At 39.0% G+C, this 23,829-nt stretch overlaps 1 protein-coding gene across 1 annotated transcript; it reads right to left on the bottom strand.

Annotated features, from left to right (window-relative positions):
- Window positions 1-724: 724 nt before the first annotated feature.
- On the bottom strand, window positions 725-23,706 carry LOC134657200 (uncharacterized). The gene is given in 12 exon segments (XM_063512753.1): window positions 725-902; window positions 1,560-1,857; window positions 2,207-2,353; window positions 2,833-2,913; window positions 3,349-3,480; window positions 4,021-4,155; window positions 4,815-4,989; window positions 7,028-7,147; window positions 8,004-8,178; window positions 10,884-11,085; window positions 14,615-14,784; window positions 23,574-23,706. Coding segments are annotated over 12 exon segments (1,908 nt in total). The 3' UTR covers window positions 725-762.
- Window positions 23,707-23,829: the final 123 nt, after the last annotated feature.

The raw sequence follows: 23,829 nt of genomic DNA, 5'->3' as shown, positions 1-23,829 counted from the left end.
TCTTGAAGGTTTGAAGGTCGTATCGGTCCGAAAATACCGTATTTGGTGACAGTTCATTCCACAGTTTAGCTTTGGAAAGCAGGAAGTTTCTGGGGAGTACAAAAGACATCTGAACAGCATTTACACTTGGCTGGTTTTCATCCAACTTTCTCAGTCTGCGTTGCGTCCGTTCGGAGTACAAAGCGCCTTGGACATAACTTGCGCGCTTCAATCTAGTTTAATGTTCTCACCTCACAGGCCAATTCGAACGTACAGTCGTACACTGATATCAGAATGACATCTAACTGATGTCATTCAGTTATCGAGCATTTCGCTTGTACTTATCCGTGCATGTATTGGTGCGGGCGAGACGCAGGATAGCTAAATAATATGATTAAAATATAATTCTGTCCTGCCGCTGTCCTTCGTTAGCAGCAGCAAGCAGTTGACAGGTGGTATGGTCGCGTTCATGGTAAACTAAACTAGTTCTAGGCCACTACTTTGTTTCTGTTTATCTCATGTGATATGTTATTCATTATGATTATAATATTTTGTCATAAGCAAGATGACAGTATTTAGATATCGTTTTAATAAAAAAAAGAAGTTTTCACTTCAAAAAAAGTTTGAATTGGTCGCCCACAGTAGGTTTAGGTAAATTGCAACAGATTTTTGGTTAGTTTTGGTATAGATATCGAAGTAATCCCAAGTTACATATATTAACCTTTATTGCACTAGCTATCTTAGGGCAATTAATGATAATCTAGCTTCGGCTTCTGGAAGTTTCTAGAAGCATTCCCCCCTGCCGATGAGTTCTTGGATCAGCTGGAGGCAGTTGGCGCGGTGGACCTTGCCAGTGTGAGTGGTGGGCAGTGACGTCACGAGCGCGATGCCCCCGCGCAGGTGCTTGTAGTCGCTTAGAGTAGCTGTGAAAATAGATAAAAGTCAGTTTCTGTCAAAAAAGCTAGGTCTAGTATAGTAGTATACCTACTTACAAGTTCCTCTTAGCTTTTATTTTATTTTCTGTGGATTCAGTATAGTAAAGATACGAGTACCTGCTGCAAATTTGATAGTTGATAATTCGTAGCTGGCGCTGTATGGCTACGATTATACATAAAGTAAATTATACCTACAGTATATTGTCAAAGGTAAAAGGTTGAAGTTTCACAATTCAGTCCACCGACTTCTGCTGACAATTATTAAAGGCACTTACTATTTTTCTTTATTATAATTGAACGAAATATTGTTTTATTTTGGCCATCTGTTATTTCTGTCTTGACCAGGGTCCCGTTTCTCAAAAGCTTGTAATGTAATACAAGCGGACAGCTTTTTTTAGAAAGGGACTTCCACTTGCATTACAAGTTACAAGCTTTTGAGAAACGGGCCCCAGATCGATGGATCTAAGTTACACACACGATATTAGTTATCAGTATCACTCACAGTTGACTGCTTTATATCCTCTCTTGTAACACCGCACCCTTCTTGTAGAACCACAGCAGCGGCAGGTCCAGCGTCTGCGCAAACCACCACGCATTGCTGGACTCCTGGTATACTGCCTATGACTATAAATCAGTGTCACTCACAGTTGACTGCGTGTTGTATATCCTCTCTTGTAACACCGCACCCTTCTTGTAGAACCACAGCAGCGGCAGGCCCAGCGTCTGCACCAACCACCACGCATCGCTGGACTCCTGGTATACTGCCTATGACTATAAATCTGTGTCACTCACAGTTGACTGCGTGTTGTATATCCTCTCTTGTAACACCGCACCCTTCTTGTAGAACCACAGCAGCAGCAGGCCCAGCGTCTGCGCCAACCACCACGCATTGCTGGACTCCTGGTATACTGCCTATGACGCGCTCGATTTCTTCAGGATAAACCTGCATGGGAACAATATTAGTACTGTGTAAAAAGACAAATTGTTTAGACAAAATAATCAAAGTCTGATCAATGGTCGTAAAGATCATGATTACTTCAAACATAGATATTTTTAATGTCGCATATTAAAATGACCTTGACCTTGACCTACCAGGATTTGAACCCAGGACCACCTGCTTCAGCAGCGGGTCACTACCGACTACCGCTTAACGTAACTATATTGACAGTTCCAAGGATAAATAAAGTTCATATCCTGAAAAATTCTAGTAGTCAATGTAGTCATACTATTTGATTAGGTGACCTTATTAATATGGTGACCAGAAATACCTTTATCCATTGTAATTTACTAACATGGTGGTTCAAGTATTTGAAGCTCAGCTTAGTTCTGTTGACGAAAAATAACCTTTCCTCCTCATCCCTGTAGAAAACGTCTCCCGTCTTCAGCCATCCGTCTGGAGTGACGCTCTCGCGATAAGCTGCCTCGTTGTTTAGGTAACCCTGTTAACAATCAGTTTGTTTACCTTTACTTAGACGATTCTTGACAACTACTATTGACCGCCTCCATTATATGATATTTATTAAGTTTATAAAGTTTTTATATTATCATTTATCTTTACCTAAGATTTTAATCAGTCCAGGGGCTCAAAACATAATAATAATATTAAGGTAGTAAATAGTCAATAGTTATAAGTGTTTTTATGTAAGTACTAACATAGGATGTAAGTTTTTCTGGTTAACTAACAAAAATATGGATCTCATGGTCTGAAATAAACAAATTTTATTTATTTTATTTATTTATTTAAAACTTGGAAAGTGGACTGCCAGTGAAACATCACTGATAATAGGCTTTCAAAGTGTAATCTAAAAGTATTAGTATTGTTTTTTACGACTGTAAAACGAAACTAGAATTTAATGAAAGCGAGAATGCCAAAAGAAAGGTTCCTAACACTAAACTACTTTGGTAAAAATATGCTTACTTTCAGGAGACATTTGCCCTTTAGATACAATTCTCCTTTTTCATAAGGCGCTTTCACTATTTCACCTTTTTCGTTGATTAACTGAAATATAAAATTAACAGATTAGGATTTCTAAATAATAAAAATATTGTATTAACTGTATTTTTCCATTTCGAATTCTGCGTTGTTGTCAAAATCGTGATCAACAGGCCAATTTTAACGTAGACTGATTGCAGAATCACATCTAAGTTCAGTTATAGTTAGTTTCAGTTAGTTACCTAAGTTCAGTTATGTTAAAGTGCATTTCACCTTGTACCTACATGTACTTATATTAGAGTGGGCGAGACGCACTATATCTAAATAATATTGAATTTGCCTGCCTTGGTTAAAACAAGTCTTCACTAATTATTTATTTATTAGTCGGCGCCGTTGACTGGACAGACCGGTCTTTGGTGTCGGAGGAGATCCACTTCGGTTTGTCGCGCCAAGTAAGTATAAAATTATTCCTGATTAACCTACCTACTTTATTTGACTTACCCTGTAATCGAGGATATTACTTATTTGCCCTACGCAGTTGAGTGGGGTGCCCAGGGGACCTGCTGCTACGAGTCCGTGTGCCTCCGTCATTCCGTACCCGTTTAGTAGACAACCTGGTGCTGGCAGTTTTTCCTGCAAGTAAAATTTTTTCCTTATTTTTTTACCATTCCGTGTGAGCTCAGCAATAACATGTCTGTCAAAAATTTGATTTCTGATACTAACTTGTAGTGCTGACTGATCATATTTAGTTGGTGGAATGTGGAAAAGCGATTTTGGGTCAAACATAGGTTTGGGTTCTAATAATTTTTTCCTGTTCCCGCAATTTTAATAGGTAGTGAACATTTAAAACAAGCAACAACGGTTGCAGGTGAGCGAGGTGTTCAAAATGATCTTGACGCGACAATACAATACAAATACTCTTTACCTCATTACAGAAAACAATACAAAGGATACAGATAAGAAGAGGGTAAACAACAGGCGGTTTTATCGTTTAAAAGCGATCTCTTCCAAAGGTCGTCTTTAGGTAGCGGAAATTTATAAATTTATGTCATGTTAGTAAACGTTTCAGATGCAAGAAAAGACGCGACGCGACTTTATTGTTAAGAGAATAAGAGCGTGTCAATGTAATTTTGAACACCTCGCCCGCTTAGCAACTTCAGCTGCTGACTGTACCTTGAGGGGGGCAACCATATCAGGCGAAAAAGTCGAGCCTCCGACGTAGAACCTGTCGAATGAAGACAGCTGGTCTGGTGTGGCTAAGTGTCCTAGTGGAGTTGCTAGTGATGGTCCGATTAGGGTCCAAGTTGCCTGAAAAAACCAAATTCATGTTTTTTTCGAAATTGTGTAATGTAAATCGAAAGTGATAAACCTTGGGTTCTTGGGTGGGATCCGTGCGCATGCGCCCGCTCCGTGCAACCGCGCCAGCTAAATGTAAAACAGCCCTTGCCTGTTATCTTATTTTAAACATAATTATCTGCGAGAAAAATTACTTAAGTGACCTTCTTCAAGGTCACTCTTTCAACAACGCCACTACTAAATATTCATCAAGACCCTTCATTAAATTACAAAGTATACGTGCTTAGAGTTATTTGAATTTTTAGGAGGTCTAACGCTGAACACTAACTTGAATAAGTACTGGATTCCTGAGGACGCTTTATGTAAAACATTTTCCATGAAGAATATTTTAAGAAAATAAATACGAGTATTAAGTAAGTAAGTTTTTCATTGGGGTGGTTAAAGAGCACGCCCGGGTCGAAATGAATGTGACGAACCCCAGAAAAAAAGAGCAAAGCCCCACTGGGGAAGCCTCCACCTTACAGGAAAGGAAACCGCAGCCAAATCAACACTAAACCATACACATAGTGTCTGGAGTTGCAGGCGTACTAGGCTACGGAGAGTGCTTACCATCAGGAGGGCCATACGCTTGTTTGTTACCCACGTAGTATAAAAAATTAAAGAACACTCACTCGGTATTTCCCCGCCAATTCCGCGATGTACTCTGCGGAGATCTTCAACGGAGTGATCAGGATCGGGATCTGGTATACGGGGAAGCTGGTCATGGTGATGGTGTGGGTCAGCCACTGGCATGTAGACACGAGGAGCCCCATACCAGTCGGGCGAGGGAACTGGGTGTGGTGGAGCCTGGGGAAAATGTATTGGTTAAGTCTACTAGCTTGTATGTATAACATTAAAAAGCGGCCAAGTGCGAGTCGGACTCGCCCATGAAGAATTCCGTATTTAGGCGATTTATGACGTATTAAAAAAAAAACTACTTGCTAGATCTCGTTCAAACCAATTTTCGGTGGAAGTTTACATGGTAATGTACATCATATATTTTTTTTAGTTTTATCATTCTCTTATTTTAGAAGTTAGGGGGGGGGGACACACATTTTACCACTTTGGAAGTGTCTCTCGCGCAAACTATTCAGTTTAGAAAAAAATGATATTAGAAACCTCAATATCATTTTTGAAGACCTATCCATAGATACCCCACACGTATGGGTTTGATGAAAAAAAAAATTTTGAGTTTCAGTTCAAAGTCTGGGGAACCCCAAAAATTTATTGTTTTTTTTTCTATTTTTGTGTGAAAATCTTAATGCGGTTCACAGAATACATCTACTTACCAAGTTTCAACAGTATAGTTCTTATAGTTTCGGAGAAAAGTGGCTGTGACATACGGACGGACAGACAGACGGACAAACAGACAGACAGACAGACAGACAGACAGACAGACATGACGAATCTATAAGGGTTCCGTTTTTTGCCATTTGGCTACGGAACCCTAAAAAGCGGCCAAGTGCGAGTCGGACTCGCCCATGAAGGGTTCCGTATTTAGGCGATTTATGACGTATTAAAAAAAAACTACTTACTAGATCTCATTCAAACCAATTTTCGGTGGAAGTTTGCATGATAATGTACATCATATATTTTTTTTAGTTTTATCATTCTCTTATTTTAGAAGTTACAGGGGGGGGGGACACATTTTACCACTTTGGAAGTGTCTCTCGCGCAAACTATTCAGTTTAGAGAAAAAAGCGGCCAAGTGCGAGTCGGACTCGCCCATGAAGGGTTCCGTATTTAGGCGATTTATGACGTATTAAAAAAAAACTACTTACTAGATCTCGTTCAAACCAATTTTCGGTGGAAGTTTACATGGTAATGTACATCATATATTTTTTTTAGTTTTATCATTCTGTTATTTTAGAAGTTACAGGGGGGGGGACACACATTTTACCATTTTGGAAGTGTCTCTCGCGTAAACTATTCAGTTTAGAAAAAAATGATATTAAAAACCTCAATATCATTTTTGAAGACCTATCCATAGATACCCCACACGTATGGGTTTGATGAAAAAAAAAATTGAGTTTCAGTTCGAAGTATGGGGAACCCCAAAAATTTATTGTTTTTTTTTTCTATTTTTGTGTGAAAATCTTAATGCGGTTCACAGAATACATCTACTTACCAAGTTTCAACAGTATAGTTCTTATAGTTTCGGAGAAAAGTGACTGTGACATACGGACGGACAGACGGACAGACAGACAGACATGACGAATCTATAAGGGTTCCGTTTTTTGCCATTTGGCTACGGAACCCTAAAAATGATATTAGAAACCTCAATATCATTTTTGAAGACCTATCCATAGATACTCCACACGTATGGGTTTGATGAAAAAAAAAATTTTTGAGTTTCAGTTCTAAGTATGGGGAACCCCCAAAATTTATTGTTTTTTTTTTCTAGTTTTGTGTGAAAATCTTAACGCGGTTCACAGAATACATCTACTTACCAAGTTTTAATAGTATAGTTCTTATAGTTTCGGAGAAAAGTGGCTGTCACATACGGACGGACAGACAGACAGACAGACAGACAGACAGATAGACAGACATGACGAATCTATAAGGGTTCCGTTTTTTGCCATTTGGCTACGGAACCCTAAAAAACGTTCGTGTTTTGACCGCTATCCGCGACCACGAGAAGTGTAACCTGCGTCGAAACGTTGGAAATAAAAGTAACAAAATAAATAGAATTGCTGACTGTACACAAGCCATATAGTATGGATGCCAAGATGATCAAGATTTTTTATGGCAATATCTAATATAAGAATTTTAAGAGGTTTATCTATCCAGAGACAAGCTATATGTATTATTTTACCAGTTCCGATTCCACACAATGTATTATTACCAAAGGTTCGGTATCTGCATGATTATGCCTTCATGAGTTAGCATGGCAGCCTTCGGTGTACCCGTGGAACCGCTGGTGGGCTGAATTACGGCTGTGCTGTCCGGTCGCACTTCTGGTAACCTGAATGTAAGAACAATATCAGAATACCTACAATGGTAACTTAATAGTGTAAAAAATAAAACCGGCCAAGTGCGAGTCGGGCTCGCGCACGGAGGGTTCCGCACCATCAACAAAAAATAGAGCAAAACAAGCAAAAAAACGGTCACCCATCCAAGTACTGACCCCGCCCGACGTTGCTTAACTTCAGTCAAAAATCAAAAACGGTTGTATGGGAGCCCCACTTAAATCTTTATTTTATTCTGTTTTTAGTATTTGTTGTTATAGCGGCAACAGAAATACATCATCTGTGAAAATTTCAACTGTCTAGCTATCACGGTTCGTGAGATACAGCCTGGTTACAGACGGACGGACGGACGGACGGACAGCGGAGTCTTAGTAATAGGGTCCCGTTTTTACCCTTTGGGTACGGAACCCTAAAAAAAACGAGAAACTTTTCGACGTTACAACCGCAGAATAAAATAGGTTACACATTTTATGTGACGTTCCGATGTCAACTGAAGCTTAATAAAGCCGCATTACAGCATCGTTGTTGCCGCCGCTATATTATCTGACAATTTCCTTGATTAAAAATTATGACGTTCGCCGCCATGTTATTGCCGCGATTATGACGTTCATTCCCAGGACAATTCTTCGGATATATAATATGTCCGAAGAATTGCGGTCTTCAACGCATGATGTAAAGAAAATCATTTTAGGCTGAATTAATGGCAAACGTGTTTTGGGTGATGGGACACGTATGAGATGCGCAAACGCTATGAAGAGTTCGGCACATAGCTTATGACCGTACGAAATATAGATATTACATATGGTCGCGATCCTCGGCAATGTGGGAACGAGAAAGAAGAAGCATACTTACTGAAAACTGTCAATATCGTTACTACACCCCAGCGTGAATTTGTCTAACGGTGAACCGTCGGCAACCAGGACTCTGATGTCAGTTCCTTCCACCGCTTTTGTGGCGACATCGACACGATCAGGCTCGCAGAAGATGATGTGGGGGGATACCAGGGGGAGGAACTGCTGGATTTCATCTGAGAATTAAAAAAAAATAAACTATACACACATTTGAAAGCGCTGGTAGCCTAGCGGTAAGAGCGTGCGACTTGCAATCCGGAGGTCGCGGGTTCGAACTTCGGCTCGTACCAATGAGTTTGTCGGAACTTATGTACGAAATATCATTTGATATTTACCAGTCACTTTTCGGTGAAGGAAAACATCGCGAGGAAACCGGATTAATCCCAATACGGGCCTAGTTTACCCTCGGGGTTGGAAGGTCAGATGGCAGTCGCTTTCGTAAAAACTAGTGCCCACGCCAATTACTGGAATTAATTGCCAAGCGGACCCCAGGCCCCCATGAGCCGTGGCAAAATGCCGGGACAACACGAGGAAGATGATGAAACTATTACTACATTTAGAACGCGGATAAAGGTTTACTGAATTAAAATACCTAAAGGAATTTAGTAAACACGAGAGAAGCTCTTATTATATGCTGATCTTCGCCACATTAACTTTACTTTTTGCACAGTAAGTATAATATTATAATACATAATATTCATACTCCTTCAAAACAAAGTCGCTTCCCGCTGGCTCCCTATGTATGCTTAGATCTTTAAAACTGCGCAACGGATTTTGATGCGGTTATTTTAATAGATACTCGATTGAGAGTGATTCAAGAGGAAGGTTTATGTATAATTTGTTAACTCCTGTAAAGCCGGGGCGGGTCACTACTCACTAGTAAGTAATAAGTATTACACAATTTAAACCACCACCAGATATAGTAAAAGTGGTATTTGGCTCAACATAGCAAATATTTTCTCATTATGAATGAGATAACGTCAATAAGCAATCATTTGTCAACATATATTACATAAATATTTACATTAACCGCTGGATATAAAAGTATAACGACTCACATTATCATGCAAAGGATGTGAACCTTGAATAACAAAATATGTCAATCAATGTGTGTTAATAAAATATGTCAATCAATAAAATATGTCAATCAATGTCAAAAGTGTTACTGGTGCGGTATTGATTTTTAGGGTTCCGTACCCAAAGGGTAAAAACGGGACCCTATTACTAAGACTCCGCTGTCCGTCCGTCCGTCCGTCCGTCTGTCTCCAGGCTGTATCTCACGAACCGTGATAGCTAGACAGTTGAAATTTTCACAGATGATGTATTTCTGTTGCCGCTATAACAACAAATACTAAAAACAGAATAAAATAAAGATTTAAGTGGGGCTCCCATACAACAAACGTGATTTTTGACCGAAGTTAAGCAACGTCGCGCGTCGGGCGGGGTCAGTACTTGGATGGGTGACCGTTTTTTTGCTTGTTTTTTAGGGTTCCGTACCCAAAGGGTAAAAAAGCGGCCAAGTGCGAGTCGGACTCGCCCATGAAGGGTTCCGTATTTAGGCGATTTATGACGTATAAAAAAAAACTACTTACTAGATCTCGTTCAAACCAATTTTCGGTGGAAGTTTACATGGTAATGTACATCATATATTTTTTTTAGTTTTATCATTCTCTTATTTTAGAAGTTACAGGGGGGGGGGGGGACACACATTTTACCACTTTGGAAGTGTCTCTCGCGCAAACTATTCAGTTTAGAAAAAAATGATATTAGAAACCTCAATATCATTTTTGAAGACCTATCCATAGATACCCCACACGTATGGGTTTGATGAAAAAAAAATTTTTGAGTTTCAGTTCGAAGTATGGGGAACCCCAAAAATTTATTGTTTTTTTTCTATTTTTGTGTGAAAATCTTAATGCGGTTCACAGAATACATCTACTTACCAAGTTTCAACAGTATAGTTCTTATAGTTTCGGAGAAAAGTGGCTGTGACATACGGACGGACAGACAGACGGACAGACAGATAGACAGACAGACAGACAGACAGACAGACAGACAGACAGACATGACGAATCTATAAGGGTTCCGTTTTTTGCCATTTGGCTACGGAACCCTAAAAACGGGACCCTATTACTAAGACTCCGCTGTCCGTCCGTCCGTCCGTCCGTCCGTCCGTCCGTCCGTCCGTCCGTCCGTCCGTCCGTCCGTCCGTCCGTCTGTCTGTCACCAGGCTGTATCTCACGAACCGTGATAGCTAGACAGTTGAAATTTTCACAAATGATGTATTTCTGTTGCCGCTATAACAACAAGTACTAAAAACAGAATAAAATAAAGATTTAAGTGGGGCTCCCATACAACAAACGTGATTTTTGACCGAAGTTAAACAACGTCGGGCGGGGTCAGTACTTGGATGGGTGACCGTTTTTTTGCTTGTTTTGCTCTATTTTTTGTTGATGGTGCGGAACCCTCCGTGCGCGAGTCCGACTCGCACTTGGCCGGTTTTTTTTTGCTTGTTTTGCTCTATTTTTTGTTGATGGTGCGGAACCCTCCGTGCGCGAGTCCGACTCGCACTTGACCGGTTTTTTTTAAATCTCAACTTATCTTATTATAACGTGAATAATAGCAGTGGATAACAGGCATTGAAATAGTTATTTACTATACAAGGGCGAAAAATAGGATTTTCGAAACGAGTGGCGAATTTTAAAACTTACCTATTCGCACGTGTAGCGTACAACGTTTTACAGTAGGTAAGTACATCATCTTTAAATTTTCCACGTGGATACGTAATGTGCTTATTATAGCACAGGGTGTCATAATGGAGCACCAGATGTACTGTAATATATCGTTAAACGCATAATAATTTGCCTAATAATTGACTCACATTCAGTAGATCGCGGCTCCATCATAAAAGGGACCACGCCAGCAAAAAGCACAGCGTAGAACAGCGCAGACATATGCTCAGTGTTCCGTAGCATTAATATCACCGTCTCTGTCGTACGACCGCTTTTCAAGGCGCGAGCGATAGAGACGGCGCGCTTGAGGATTTGACCGTTGGTGAATTTTTCACCGGTTGCCCCATTTATCTGAAATAAATTAAAAAATATGATTATAAGGGGCCCACAGATTACCTTTTGCGTTTAACTGACAGGCTGATATCGTCCGGCGAACTGGTAATCTATGGGCCCCTTGAAAAGCAATTTGTAATATACTGATCTGTCATTTTAGTAAAAAACCTACCAATCAAACTGTCATTTAAATATCTATTACTAGCTGTTGCCAGCGACTTCGTCCGCGTGGATTTGTATGTTGGTGGTAATATATTCTACATGAGCATAGAGCATTAATGCGGCAAAATATAGTAGTCTTCTTCTTCTTCTTTAATTGCCATGCCCTAACGGATGTCGGCGACCACCTAAAGAAGATAGCAGTAGGGACTGTTAATAATTTGTTAATTATTATACAAAGCATGAGATTTGTCTGTCACGAACTACTCATAAAGTTTCAAACCCCTAACTGAAAAAAAAAATCTCGATAGAATCCCTCTTGCGTGGCACTTAAAAGATTTTCAAGTCCACTATTAAAAAAAAATCGCGCCCGATGCTTACTTTCAACCCTTTTTCACCACCTTGAGGGATGAATTTTCAAAAACGCTGAAATGAGTTTTCTTCTCTTTTAATAAAATACATTTTTACGAAGTTTCAAGTTCCTGGCTAAAAATTAAATTTGAACGCCATACAAACTTTCAACCCCTTTTTAACCCTTTTAACGCTGGAATTACTTTACTTGTATTCTAATAATATGCTTTCGTACAAAGACTCATGACCCGCACTCACAAAAATGTTTGATCTCCATACAAACTTTCAACCCCTTTTTCACCACCTTGAGAGATGAATTTTCAAAAACGCTGAAATTAGTTTTCTTCACTTTTAATTAAATACCTTTTCCTATAAATACCTTTATAGGAAGTTTCAAGTTCCTAGCTTAAAATAAAATTTGAACCCCATACAAATTTTCCACCCCTTTTTAACCCTTTTATAGGATTATTTTAATAAAACGCTGAAATTACTTTTCTTGTATTCTAATAATATGCTTTTGTACAAAGATTCAAGCCCCGCACTCACAAAAATGTTTGTTCTCCATACAAAGTTTCAACCCCTTTTTCACCACCTCCAGAGATAAATTTTCAAAAACGCTGAAATTAATTTTCTTGTATTCTAATAATATGCCTTTATACAAAGATTCAAGTACCGCACTCGAAAAAATTTTTGATCTCCATACAAACTTTCAACCCCTTTTTACCCCATTTTAAGGGATAAAATTTTAAAAACGCTGAAATTACTTTTCTTGTCTTCTTATAACATGCCCTTGTACAAAGATTCAAGTCCCGCGCTCGAAAATATGTTTGATATCCATACAAACTTTAAACCCTTTTTTCACCACCTTGGGGGATAAATTTTCAAAAACGCTGAAATTAGTTTTCTTGTATTTAAATTTAATATCTTTTTGAAAACTTTCAAGTTCCTAGCTTAAAATGAAATTTGCACCCCAAGACGAACTTTCATCCCCTTTTTAACCCCCTTAGGGGTTGAATTTTTAAAAACGTCGTAATTACTTTATTTTGTAATCGGCTATTATGCCTTTCTAAGAAGTTTCAAAGCATTTGTAATGGATTCAAACTTTCAACCCCTTTTTAACCCTGTTAGAGGATGAATTTTCAAAAACGCTGAAATTACTTTTCCTGTCTTATAATAATATCCCCATATACAAAGTTTCAAGTCCCACGCTCACAAAAATATTTGATCTCCATACAAACTTTCAACCCCTTTTTAACCACCTTGGGGGATGAATTTTTGAAAACGCTGAATTTAGTTTTCTTGTTTTTTAATATAATACATTTTTACAAAGTCTCAAATTCCTAGCTTAAAATAAAACTTGTACCCCATACAACCTTTCATCCCCTTTTTAACCCCCTTAGGGGTTGAATTTTTCAAAATCGCTTCTTATCTCTTGTACACTTTATAAATGCAACCTAGGGTGCAAATTTCAACTTTCTATCTTTTGTAGTTTCGGCTCTGCGTTGATGAATCAGTCAGTCAGTCAGTCAGGACACTTGCATTTATACGAGGGGCGTTCAAAATATTCTCGGTATTGATATCTTACGACCTCTTCTAAAATTTCTTTCGTTACTGGCCGCTAAGGTTTGTTCATTGACATTAAAAAAAAGTATAATTCGAACCGAGATAGTCTTTTGTTTTTCTGCAATTGCTGAACAAACATGAACATCATGTGCGAATTGACAATGTTAACTAAATTAGAACATCGATGCGTGATAAAATTCTTGACAAAACAGGGTAAAAATCAAAAAACCATAAAAGAGGAAATGGATTGTGTTTACCGTGAGTCTGCTCCTTCTTTGTCTACCATTCAAAAGTGGTCAAGCGAGTTTAAACGCGGAAGGGAGAGTATTGAAGATGACCCTAGACCTGGCCGGCCTGTAGTAGCTACTTCACAAGAAAATATTGATAAAGTGGAAAAACTTATATTGGAAGATGGTCGAGTGAAGGTAAAATCTATAGCACAAGTAACCAATCTCTCTATTGGTACCGTACATGATATTATACATGACCATCTTAATATGTCAAAAGTAAGTGCAAGATGGGTTCCGCGAATGCTGACTCGGCTTCAAAAAGACATGCGTGTAGCTTGTTGTTCCGATTTTATTGACCTGTGCGGTGAAAATCCTGATGAGGTGCTGCAAAGAATAGTTACTGGAGATGAAACCTGGGTTCATCATTATGACCCAGAGAGTAAACAAGAGTCCATGCAGTGGCACATTAAGGGTTCAGCTCATCCCAAGAAGTTCAAGGTCATCCCTTCAGCTGGCAAGGTCATGGCCACGATATTTTGGGATTGTGAAGGAGTATTACTAATCGATTATAAAGAAAAAGGTGTAAATATCACAGGACAGTACTACGCTAACATTCTACGTCAATTAAAGGATGTAATTAAAGAAAAGAGGCGAGGAAAGTTAACCAAAGGTATTCTGCTTCTGCATGACAACGCCCCCGTCCATACTGCTCATATTGCCAAGGCAGCTATTGTTGAATGTGGGTTTAAAACTGTTACTCACCCACCGTATAGTCCGGACTTAGCCCCCAGCGACTTCTTTTTGCTCCCCAATCTTAAAAAGGATCTGCGTGGAAATAAATTTTCTGACGATGAAGCATTGAAGGCGGCAGTGGAGGAGCATTTTTACACGAAAGATAAAAAATATTTTTACGAGGGATTAAAAAAAATAATTGATCGATCTTTTAAGTGTATGAACATAGGGGGGGAGTATATTGAAAAATAAAAATATCAAACTTTTCGTACTTGTTTGTTTTCATTCTCATACCGAGAATATTTTGAACACCCCTCGTATATATAGATTAAATAGACCGCGAACCAGCATCAGATCATGAAAAATAGCGAGCGGAAACTTAATAAAGTGGTTAAGGGGGATGTATAATGAACCCTCGTGAACGTCAGCTGCCGCTCCGTTGGTGGGTTGAGGAGCGGCTATACCACTCCAACACGTTAATAAAATAAATAGTCATAAAATAAAATCATTACTGTATGTATTCCATCCGGAGTGTTTTTCATGCAGTAAAACATGACTTCAGCCAGATTCACCCCCTCTCTGCTCTTGGCCCTTGTGCCGCCATTTTGAATTACAGAGTCCAGTACTTCATCCAGGTATAGTTGGGACTTGCTGGGACTGCCTCGCTCCACTGCGTGAGACACTGGAGAAGAGAAATTAAAATTACTTTATGATGCAATGATATCACCATCTTAACATAGCCTCGTGCCGCCCAATGTCCATTACGATGTACACTCAGTTTCGATGGAATGTCAACCTTAATTAATAACATCGTAGCTAAATTAATTTTGTATTAAGCAGACACGTCTGCGAACGATGCTATTAAGCTTCGACTTCGACTTTTAATTTATTTCGAAACATAGTTGCTAGTTCATTAGTCTCGTAAATTTTTCTAATAAATGAAATTCAACCCAATTGAAAATACAACAAGATTCCAACTTCCTTGGCTATAATTTGTATGGTGGGTGGGCCGAGGATAGATCAGGGGCCCGTTTCTCAAAAGCTTGTAACTTGTAATACAAGCGGTTGTCAGTTTTTGACAGCTTTTGTTAGAAAGGGGACTTCCACGCGTATTACAAATTACAAGCTTTTGAGAAACGGGCCCCAGTAACTCTGCCCTGCTAAGCCGAACAGCGCTATCTCAAAACAAAATTCATTGCTAACTTATACTTTAGTTTCTATACCTGAGAATTCCATTTTCAAAATCATTTGTTTTTGAGATAGCGCTACTTGGCTTAGGAGGGCAGAACTAGTCTGTATACGTCCCACTGCTGGCCACATTTCTCTACTATTAGACTTCCGGCCCGATTCGAACAATTCTTTAAGAAATCACAGCGGTACAAAACCGGCACAGTGTCAAAAGTGACGTTTTTGGTTGAAGAACTGCCGCTACCGCTGTGACTTCTTAAGACGAAACAGGAGCTGAGATTTAAATATTTTAGGTAAATATACCCGTCTCGCTAACGGAAGCGGCTCCTAAAACTAGTGCGATAAGGACAAGGCGAAAAATCCTGCGTAAAAATCTCAGAAATCGAGGTTTCGTACCCGACTGTTTCCTCGTCCAAAACTTAACCAATCGTAACCAAATTTGGAAATCTAAATGGTTATGAAATTATCTGTGTCGGACCGTTTTGCTTTTTTAGGGTTCCGTAGCCAAATGGCAAAAAACGGAACCCTTATAGATTCGTCATGTCTGTCTGTCTGTCTGTCTGTCTGTCCGTCTGTCCGTCTGTCCGTCTGTCCGTCTGTCCGTCTGTCCGTCTGTCCGTCTGTCTGTCCGTCCGTATGTCACAGCCACTTTTCTCCGAAACTATAAGAACTATACTGTTGAAACTTGGTAAGTAGATGTATTCTGTGAAGCGCATTAAGATTTTCACACAAAAATAAAAAAAAAACAATAAATTTTTGGGGTTCCCCATACTTCGAACTGAAACTCAAAAATTTTTTTTCATCAAACCCATACGTGTGGGGTATCTATGGATAGGTCTTCAAAAATGATATTGAGGTTTCTAATATCATTTTTTTTCTAAACTGAATAGTTTGCGCGAGAGACACTTCCAAAGTGGTAAAATGTGTGTCCCCCCCCCTGTAACTTCTAAAATAAGAGAATGATAAAACTAAAAAAAATATATGATGTACATTACCATGTAAACTTCCACCGAAAATTGGTTTGAACGAGATCTAGTAAGTAGTTTTTTTTTTATATGTCTTAAATCGCCTAAATACGGAACCCTTCATGGGCGAGTCCGACTCGCACTTGGCCGCTTTTTTGGCTAATTGATATCAGTTTTGAGTACCACGCCTCTCATTGCGGCATAGTCAATTAGGCCATTTTGGCCATTTTTCAAGGGCTCCTTAAAAAACAAAAGTATCAAAAAAAGCAAAACGGTCCGACACACATATTGACAATATTAATCTGTGTTGAAAAATCATTGCTCTAGCTTCAAAATCCACGGAGGAAACAGTCGAGTACGTTTGTATGGAGAAATGACCACTCCTGTTGGCTCGAATCGGGTCGTTCGTACCAAAGTCCTACGCTAGAGTAGTAGGATAGTTTTCATCCCGAAAAGGGGGAGGAATTTACTATGGAACAGGGAAATGGAAGTTCTTTTTCCTCGCATACCTACTTACTAAGTCACTGATGGGGTAGTGATAAATAATGACATTTATAACAGTTTAAATTATCGGTGTCATTAAGGTCATTAACACTCAGTAAAGTCATTTTCCTGGTCATAAGACTGAGTAATAAAACTCTCTTTAAGAAGCATTAATTTGATGGTGAGATCATTACAAATGCTAGGGTTCAAATTAACAAGCTGAAGTTTAGATGTTCACCTGGTATTTTCTTATAGTTTTTACAGTACATAAGGTGCTACTTTACCGCACTAGTGCGATAATTAGCACATTGCGCAACTATGTCGATAATTTAAAGGGCCATATATACCTACTGTAAAACGTTGTACGATACATGTACGAATAGGTAATTCGCGTGTTGATTTAAAACTATCCCTTTGATCGTATTTTAATTTATCGCCACTACTCGTTTCGAAACTCCTATTTTTCGCACTTGTATCGTAAAGATCGTAAAGTACTATTTTGGATGTTTCCAAATGAGACTTTTCATAAAATAATGGTACCTATTGCATTATCACCCGACTTACATATGTATGCACATTTCCAGCTTCACTGGAAACCGGGAACTAGGTCAAATTAAACTTGCAAGATTTGATTACAGACAGACAACCGGACAGGTGAAAGTACTTAAATAAAAGCTTGTAAACATGACTTACTTTTCGCTCAAGTAGACACCTTTCTGCACTCTGCTTAATTGACTAATTACACTTAACCAAAGAATTTATAACAAATCTCGCACAAAAATAAGAAACGACTTTTAGGTACTGATATCGTCAAATTAGAATCAAATTTTGAATTTTGGGTCTCTCTACCGAATAAAAATGAACACTTAGGTACGAAATAAATGTGCATCTAGTCGGCACTTGTTGATAATCTCAGACCAGTTGACGGCTAGCAATAATGCAATGTGCTAACGTTACTTACCTATAAATAGAGGCCGTGCAATGCACACTATGCACAGTGAGATGATGTGGGACAGTAAGCAAACTCGCAGCCGCGTACGTCCTGGCCACGACATTGCGCGGCTGGCTTCGGCTAAAGCGCAACGTGGAAACGAAAGATCCGATAGCTGTATCTAGCTCCAACCTATGGTTGTCGCCTTAGCCGAAGCAGGCCGTACAGAGACAGCGCAACACCACCCCCCACCGGTTTAAAAGTGTAAACCGGCAACATCTACGCGCTTAATCACAGACGATGGATCTTTTCTCTTCTATCTAGCGTTGTCGCTTTCAGGCCATTTTTAGGGTTCCGTAGCCAAATGGCAAAAAACGGAACCCTTATAGATTCGTCATGTCTGTCTGTCTGTCTGTCCGTCTGTCCGTCTGTCCGTCTGTCCGTCTGTCTGTCCGTCCGTATGTCACAGCCACTTTTCTCCGAAACTATAAGAACTATACTGTTGAAACTTGGTAAGTAGATGTATTCTGTGAACCGCATTAAGATTTTCACACAAAAATAGAAAAAAAAAACAATAAATTTTTGGGGTTTCCCATACTTCGAACTGAAACTCAAAAATTTATTTTTCATCAAACCCATACGTGTGGGGTATCTATGGATATGTCTTCAAAAATGATATTGAGGTTTCTAATATAATTTTTTTCTAAACTGAATAGTTTGCGCGAGAGACACTTCCAAAGTGGTAAAATGTGTGTCCCCCCCCCCCCCCTGTAACTTCTAAAATAAGAGAATGATAAAACTAAAAAAAATATATGATGTACATTACCATGTAAACTTCCACCGAAAATTGGTTTGAACGAGATCTAGTAAGTAGTTTTTTTTTATACGTCATAAATCGCCTAAATACGGAACCCTTCATGGGCGAGTCCGACTCGCACTTGGCCGCTTTTTTTACCTTCAGATACTTATTTAGTGTGTTAACACGTGGCGGGTTTTTTTTACTATAGAGTTATCTGTCAGCTTATGCGCGACCGTGTAATGATGTGAAACGTTAATAGGCACTGTACAGAAGAATATTATTAACCTACTGCGATTTTAAATGGGAGTAATGTACTACTGTTTTAACACTGCCGACTGTGTCCTATCATGAGAAGTAATTTATTATCACGGAACGTAAATCATTATAAGTTACAACGTTCCGTTCGAAGAGGTTTTATTGATAAAAATATTCATATGGGCATTCGTCCTTTTGTTCTTAAGCAGCTTGTTATAATGGACAACTTACTGCATCTAGTTGATTCCACTCATGATGATTGTGTTGTTTACGTAGTGTAACAGATACGTACTTAACTACTCCTACATAACTATATTATATTATTGTGTCCTCCTTTTTAGGGTTCCGTATCCTAACGGTTCGGGACCCTATTACTAAGACTTCGCCGTCCGTCTGTCTGGCTGTCTGTCTGTCTGTCACCAGGCTGTATCTCATGGACCGTGACAGCTAGGCAGTTGAGATTTTCACAGATGATGTATTTCTGTTGCCGCTATAACAACAAATACTAAAAATAGAATAAAATAATTATGTAAGTGGGGCTCCCATACAACAAACGTTTTTTATTTGCCGTTTTGTCCGTATAATGGTACGGAAACCTTCGTGCGCGAGCCTGACTCGCACTTGTTTGTGAGTTCTATTTGCTTATTAATTATTTCCTATCAATGTTCAATCTCGTCACGTCTAAAAGGGTCGTACATTCAGAAAGGGGTGTGTGATAAACTCATTATCAATACTTATAATGTACATTGTACACAAATGCTGTTGTAATCTAGATTGACAAATTTTGTTTTAAAGTATAGGGTCTCTATTGTTTCCACCGCATTTTCGTTAATCATAACTCATTTGGTTCAGAAACGCGTCACTTTTCAGGATTGCCATAAAACAAACCTAACCTATCTATAGAATAACCTAACGAAAATCTTGAAAAGTCAACGGTTTCAGTTACCTACTACTGATGATAATATGACAAACAAACAATATATTATGACTTAAAATTTTATGGGAAACAAAGGTGTTTATACTTAACCCAAAAACATTTAAAATATTTAGACATAAATGTAAATACATCGCTTTCTTTAAAGGCGTGTCCTTACCCAAACAGACCTCTTTAAAGGCGTGCCCTTACCCAAACAGACCGGTCATTAATACGAACTTTACCGGCCGATCCAGGCAATTCGCATTACCTGTCACCAACTAATTCAATATCGCTACATTTGCATGTTTGCTTAGTATAATGGACAATGTTGGGCCATTTGCATGGGACGGTCGTTTGGCAGGATGACAGTTTAGGTGACTGATCAATTAGGTTGGGTAATCAGTAGGTGTTTGATTTAACAGTATTCTTACCACAGGTTCAACACTGACACACTTAGATTACTAATACTAAATATTAGAAATAGATCACCGTTTTGTTCGCTACGGCGCAAACGATTGGCATGTTGGCATGTTGACTAGGCCCTCTGACGTTTCCGTAAAGTATTAATGGCCTCTAATATAACTAAATTAGTGTATATAATCATTACCGATTTAAACATGCATGTTAATTAATTTAATAATATTTAACTTAATTTATTAATGTATTATTTTCTATTTTTGAATGTAATAATGAAATATGTACCTACTTATATTGTTATTAAGGAATTAAATGGCTTAAATAAATAAAAAGCGGCCAAGTGCGAGTCGGACTCGCCCATGAAGGGTTCCGTATTTAGGCGATTTATGACGTATTAAAAAAAAACTACTTGCTAGATCTCGTTCAAACCAATTTTCGGTGGAAGTTTACATGGTAATGTACATCATATATTTTTTTTAGTTTTATCATTCTCTTATTTTAGAAGTTAGGGGGGGGGGGGGGGACACATTTTACCACTTTGGAAGTGTCTCTCGCGCAAACTATTCAGTTTAGAAAAAAATGATATTAGGAACCTCTATATTATTTTTGAAGACCTATCCATAGATACCCCACACGTATGGGTTAGATGAAAAAAAAAATTTGAGTTTCAGTTCGAAGTATGGGGAACCCCAAAAATTTATTGTTTTTTTTCTATTTTTGTGTGAAAATCTTAATGCGGTTCACAGAATACATCTACTTACCAAGTTTCAACAGTATAGTTCTTATAGTTTCGGAGAAAAGTGGCTGTGACATACGGACGGACAGACAGACGGACAGACAGACGGACAGACAGACGGACAGACAGACATGACGAATCTATAAGGGTTCCGTTTTTTGCCATTTGGCTACGGAACCCTAAAAAATGGCGTCGACGATCGGGAAACCCACACTAGCGTCTCTCGAGCGTTGGCGTCTAGTGCTATGTGTTATGGCTGCTGTTCGACGCAACGCTGGCGCAACTTACGCGGATGCTCAAAAGACGCTAGTGTGGGGTGGCTCTTAGAGTGCCACCTAGTTTTTGCCCGATATTCCGTTTGAGTTAAATAGTAATTTGCCCACTAACTCGTGGAGCCGGCGGCAAGTAATTTGAATTAGAGAGGTGCAACAGCCACAGATCTCTGCCCTATGGATGCAGCTTATACTAGTTACGACTCAGCACACCGCATACGGCCGGCCCACACTTTACGAGTACTTTTGGCGTCGAATGAATCATCATTCGACGCGAACCCTATTCATCCCTAACAGTTCATTTTTATATAGAGTACCTATAGCTGTCACGTAAAATATTTGTTGACATTTTTTGGGAAATACATTCATTTATTTAGTAATAATTTGAAAAAGTAATAATTTAAAAATTTGGTAAAAACGTATTTTAGACGATTATTTTTTAAATTAAGTCCAACCAAAAGACACCTGAAGGAACTGTCATATAGGGACCATTATTCGACGATAGAGATAATATAGCGGTTTTTGAGCGTCGGCGTTTAGTCAGCGTTATGGAAAATGGCGTCGCTGCGCAGTTGCGCCAACTTTGTCGAGCAGCAGCCATAGAGTTGACTAAGTAGACGCCGACGCTCGGAGACTCTAAGAGTTATTGAACGCTAAAGAGAGTGACTCGTATGATGAAGTACACCCGCCCTTAAACATCAACATACCTAGCTGCCAGTAGGACATTAACTCAGTGCAAAGTCTATAATGAGGTAAGTAGTCTAGATAAAGCGCGCGAGGCATCACTCCATCGCTCCCTTTGCACAAACGTGTCAAAGGCTCAATGACCAATATAAACTTGCCCTTCAATCGCGCATACTTGTTACGAATCTTTAGGTCACTTTACACTGGTTTTCAAGAACCAATGGGAATTAAAACCAACTTCCCAAGTCAATTAGTGGAGCAAAAACATAGTGCGCAGTGCCTTTTCTAAAAGTTGGGGCTTAAATAGTTTATGTTGGACTTACATGAGCTAGATATCGAGTCAGTGAAGTTTTGATGGTGTCAATTAGTGTCAAGTTAGTTCTTTTTACCAAACTACCGAAACAGGGTTTTCTTAAGAACATAAATATTATTCATTGGCACTAAGTATACTGCTAGGGTAGGTACTTATTTGATAGGGTAGGTATTTGATGTTTTTGAATTCGACTTCTATTTGAAAAAGTTGTCGGTGGTAGTTGACGAAAATGGTAAGCAAGTGGTAATAATTATAAACAAACTTCATAATAATGATTTCCGTGAAAAAATTCTATGTCCTTCCCTAACTCTCAAACTATCTTCATACCAAATTTCATCTAAATCGGAACAGACAAATAGACTGACAGGCAGTTAGGGCTTGTATGCCCCTTGACTTTCTGGGATATTTGATGGTATTACCCACTTTTAAGGGATTGACAAATTTCAGGGTTATAAATATTATGTCACTCTGCAAAAAGAGAAATTTACTACATATATAATGGCAATTTCCAGTATTATTTTAAGCTTCTCGGGCAAGTGACTCGACGGCGATGTTCAGACTTAACAGATCGTCAAAGACTCCCCCGATCGTTTCCACATTAACTATTGCGCTCCAAAAACCGAACACAGAACTTGTATTTTTAGGTGTTAAAAGTACATGAATAATGCGCATAATTAGTACTAATGTATTCCAAAGGTTCTTAGTATTACCATTTGATGAATAAATGAGGCAACGGCCAGTGAAAGAGATTGGTTGATGAGTTAGCTTTTAGTCAAACGGTTATATAAGAACGGTGGGTGGTAAATTTGTAAACACCAGATTCTTAGTCTGGTTCAGAAAGCTATCGCGAATGAATGAAGATGTTCGCGGTTACAGCCCAGATGCTTAATATCTGAGTAAAGACTGGTTGGGAGTTATTTGTATCGTCATTGGACCCATTAATAATACATTTGGTATAAATACTAGAGCGAAGGAAGGAAAGGTGACTGCAGTGAGGTTTGCGATAGGTTTAAAATTGTATTTTATTTGAATACTTACCTGCTGCAGTTTGTTAACCTTTTAAAAGCTCAGAATTGTTCATCGGGCGTGCTCGTGTCTCCACCTGTACGAAGTAATACGAAGTTTTGTCTTACTAAAAGACTACGGCGGTTAAAAAGTTGAAAGCATCGCTGATCTGGGGAAATATGAATAAGAAGAATACTATAAATCAGCCATTCTCAAAGTGTGTTCCGCGGAACCCTTTTTTTTTTTTTTTTTTTTTTTTTTCGTATGGCTTTTTGTGTTACTCTACTTCAGAGATTTACAGTTTTTAAGTACTGTACCGCTTCTATTGTTAAGGTGGTCAGATCTTCAACTTGCCCTTGATATTTGGTTAGAGGACAGTCAAATACCGTGTGGTGTACGGTCTGCTCGGCTGCTCCACACGGACATTCCGGTGATTCGCACCAGTTCCATTTGTGCCATAAATAAGCACAGTTTCCAACTCCCGTCCTTATTCGATTCAGCATGCACCAGACGCGACGGGGTTCCTCAAAGCCAGCAGGTCGTGTCTTGGTATTAAGCTTGGAGACGTCGCCAGGGAGAGATCTTGATTCCCATTCAGATTCCCAAGAGTCCCGTAGGTTACACATTGGGGCTGGATCATGGAATCTCAGCACTGGGGGATGGCGAGACTTAAGTCGTGTCTTTTTAAAATCATGAAGGTCTTCATGGATGGGTAAGTTTGTGGATGCCCGGATCTTTTGTATTTCAAGGCCAAGGCATCTTT

Source organism: Cydia amplana, chromosome 19 (genome assembly GCF_948474715.1).
Source record: "Cydia amplana chromosome 19, ilCydAmpl1.1, whole genome shotgun sequence".
Lineage (NCBI taxonomy): Eukaryota > Metazoa > Arthropoda > Insecta > Lepidoptera > Tortricidae > Cydia > Cydia amplana.
The sequence above is the reverse complement of the archived record's forward strand: the minus strand, read 5'-3'. Positions and strand labels throughout refer to the sequence as shown.